This window comes from Empidonax traillii, unplaced genomic scaffold, assembly GCF_003031625.1.
Source record: "Empidonax traillii isolate 1590-97213 ecotype Southwest subspecies unplaced genomic scaffold, ASM303162v1 scaffold1401:size261456, whole genome shotgun sequence".
Lineage (NCBI taxonomy): Eukaryota > Metazoa > Chordata > Aves > Passeriformes > Tyrannidae > Empidonax > Empidonax traillii.
The window spans coordinates 144,653-147,746 of NW_020956594.1; the positions used below are offsets into that span (position 1 = coordinate 144,653).

The following is a 3,094-nucleotide window of genomic DNA, read 5'->3' on the forward strand; positions in this document are numbered from 1 at the left end:
CGAAGAACCAGGGCCTGGCTTCACCAGGACCCTGCCGTGGGTTCCTGCCCCGTCTACACCGGGGCTGTCTGGAGAAAATCCCGATCCTGGGACATTCCCAGGGGGGAAGGGGACAATCCTGCCCCGAGCCACGTGCGCGGCGGGGTCTCTGCGGGGTCTGGCCTGGGGGCTGTGTGTGTGTGTGTGTGTGAAAACGGGAAAATAAAAGTATTTTGTGTCCCGTAATTAAAAAAAAACAACCCCAAACCAACCAAATCACAACACCCCCCCCCCCCCCCCCCCCCCCCCCCCCCCCCCCCCCCCCCCCCCCCCCCCAAAAAAAAAAAACCCCAAACCCAACAATTTCCCCCCACGCGCCACCGGACCCGCCCATTCCCCCCCCGACGGAGAGAAGGAGGGGGGGGCGCTTCCCACGCGCGGCACCGCAGCCGCCGCGCCCCCTGGCGGAGCCCTGCGGGAACCTCCCCGCTCCCCCCTCCCCGCGCGGGGGAATGGTTCGCGCCGGCCGTGCCCCGGACGCGCTCGCGGCGGGCGGAAGAGGCGGCGGTGTCGGCGGGGCGGGCCGGGCCGGGCCGGGCGGCGCGGCCGGAGGCGGAGCCCGCGTGTCCCGCCGTGTCCCGATCGCCGCTCCGGCCACCGCGGGGGGAGCAGCGCGGGGGGCCCGCCGGCCGCGGCGGCGCGATGCTGCTCTTCGTGGAGGTGAGGCGGTGGCGGCGGCGGCGGCGGCGCGCGGGGCCATGTGGCGCGGGAGGAGGAGGCGGCGGGGAGGCCGCGCACGCCGCGCCCGCCGCGCCGGGGGAGGGGACGGGGCTGACACAGCAGATCCGGGCGCGGCGGGCTGGGGGCGGGGGGGCGCTCTGGAAGGTTCCGGGAGCGCGGGAGGCGCCGCCGTGACCTTCGGGGGCCGCCGCGGCCCGGCCGTGAAGGTGACGCGGGACACGCGGGGCCTCCCCGGGGCCTCCCCGGCCCGGCCCCGCCGCGCCGGGCCCGAGCGCGGCGCCTTGTTAATTGCATTAATTAAACCCCCCGGGGGTGGTTGGCGGCCGGGGAAGGGGCGGCCGCGCCGTTGGCGGGGCCCGGTGGGACGCGGAGCGCGGCCCGGCCCGGCCCGGCCCTGGAGGTCACCGGGGAGGGCGGGCGCGGTGTCCCCGGAGGCCCCGGGACGGGGCTGCGGCGCCTCGCGGCCTCTCACGGGCTCGGCGAGGCCGTTCCAGCCTTCGCCGGACGGAGCCGGGCGGCCGCTGGAAACTTTGCACCGAGTTTTGTCCCGAAACGTGCGCGGAGCCAAGAGCTGCGGGCCCGGGGAGGGGTGGGGGGGCGAGGGCTGGGAGTACGGGGGGAGCTGCGCTGGGTCTGTCGGGGGGGTTCCAGCTCAGGGGGTCCCTGCTTTGGGGGGGTTCTGCCTGGGGGGGGTGCTGCTCGGGGGTCCTCGGGGGTGGTGGTGGTGCTGGTGGGCTCTTAACACAAAACACCGACACGTGCTCTGCGGTTCAGACCCTCCGAATAAAAAAAGGCTCGGGAAACACCTCCCCTCTCTCTTAAGCGAAGGCACCGCGGGAGAATCGCCAACCTCAGCTCTGAGCTGGAAGTTCCGTGGCTTCACCCGAGAGGGATAAAAGTTGTCGTGGAGGACGGTGACGGGTCTCGAGGATCTGGGTTTGCAGCGTTTGGCTGGAAGAGGAACTGCTCGGGCTGGGGGGAGCCACGAGCCCAGGCTGAGCGTGGTGAGAGGGCCCTGCAGCACACGAGGCAGGTTCTGGAAGGGAGCAGTGGAGCTGGAGCCCATCAGCCCGGGAGCACATGGGCTGGTGGGGATGTTGTGGCTGAGCTCAGAGGGAGCTGGAGCACAATCCCCACCTCGGGGTGTTCGGGGGGTTCCCCTAGAATACGAACTCCGCTTTGGTTGCTCTGTCTGATCTCCTTCCTCTGGTAGTGTTGGGAGTTTTCAGTGAGCTTCGTTCTAGAGGCCTCAGTAAGGTTCAGTTTTGAGTTCGTGAGGACCATCTGGGCTTTCTGAAGGTGCCTTTTTTTCCCTGGCAGGACAGGAGCTGGAGCTCAGGGCCGGGTGTCCTGGGACCCTGCAATCGGGTGCTCAGGAGCAAACAGCAGCTTTAGCTCAGGATCTTTGGGATTGCTTGGAAAACAAGGCCCCAGGACAGGACAGTGGTGGAGGCCTCGAGGTTTCCAGGGGGATTGGCTGCCTTGCTGTAGCTGTGGGTGTGTGGTTTGGACCCACCTGAAGTGTGACCATGGTGACTGTGAGTGGGGCCTTTCACAGGATGCACAGGGGGCTGGAATTGGGTTTTCCTGTAAAGTGTTTTATCTCCAAACCTGCTGCAGGGAGGGCCGTGTGAGGCCTGTGTGAGGCCTGTGCTGTGTCACACGCTGATGTTTGGGGTCGGCCTTGTTTCTCCCTCACAGCCAGGACCTGTGTGCTGTTCACAATCAATAATTAAGTGCATTAGGAATATTAAAATGGGATTGGCAGTGGCTGCTGGGGGCTCTGCTCAGGTGGGCTCACGCTCCTGATCCCATCTGTTTGTATTTTATGGGGGAAATGGAAGGCTGTGTGTTCCAGGGGGGTGAAACGCTGGAAATCCAGGGCTGTGCAAGCTTCCCTCTGGCTGAGCAGACCCCCAAAAACTGCCCCTGCTCACACACCTCTGCCACAGATACCCCTCATACAGCCCCCCTGGGTGCGGGGGACTCGTCCCAGCCCCTGGAAAACCCGGTGGGAGCGACACTGCCGTGAGCATTAAAGTTAATGTGGCTTTGAGAGTTCCCTGGGACGCTCAGGGCACGGAACTGTTACCTGAGACCTGCTGGCAGCTCCCAGGGAGCTTCTCCTTGTGCAGCCCCACGGCCTGGCTGAGCTCTGGGCGGGTGACAGGTGACTCCCCTTGGGGGGGGTGACAGGTACCTGTGCTCTGGGGAGGTGACAGGTGACAGTGCCTGCTGTCTGAGGAGGTGCCAGGAGCCCACGGTGTGTCTGATCCCCCCCACAGGGGTGTTCCCTCGTGCCTCTCCCCCAGCCAGCACAAGGTTTCTCTCCCGTGGCTTTGCTGACCTTGGGGTTTTTCCATCTGCTTACGTT

General features: G+C 66.6%; 1 protein-coding gene across 2 annotated transcripts in view; it reads left to right on the forward strand.

Annotated features, from left to right (window-relative positions):
• Positions 1-619: 619 nt before the first annotated feature.
• The window catches only part of LARP4 (La ribonucleoprotein domain family member 4), an 18,246-nt gene continuing 15,771 nt past the window's right edge, over positions 620-3,094 (forward strand). Inside the window, exon 1 of one of the 2 annotated variants that reach the window (XM_027907124.1) lies at positions 620-699. In XM_027907124.1, coding sequence (XP_027762925.1) covers positions 682-699 — 18 coding nt within the window. In that variant the 5' untranslated portion in view covers positions 620-681. The remainder of the gene's footprint in view (positions 700-3,094) is intronic. The other variant, XM_027907123.1, reaches the window with a different exon arrangement.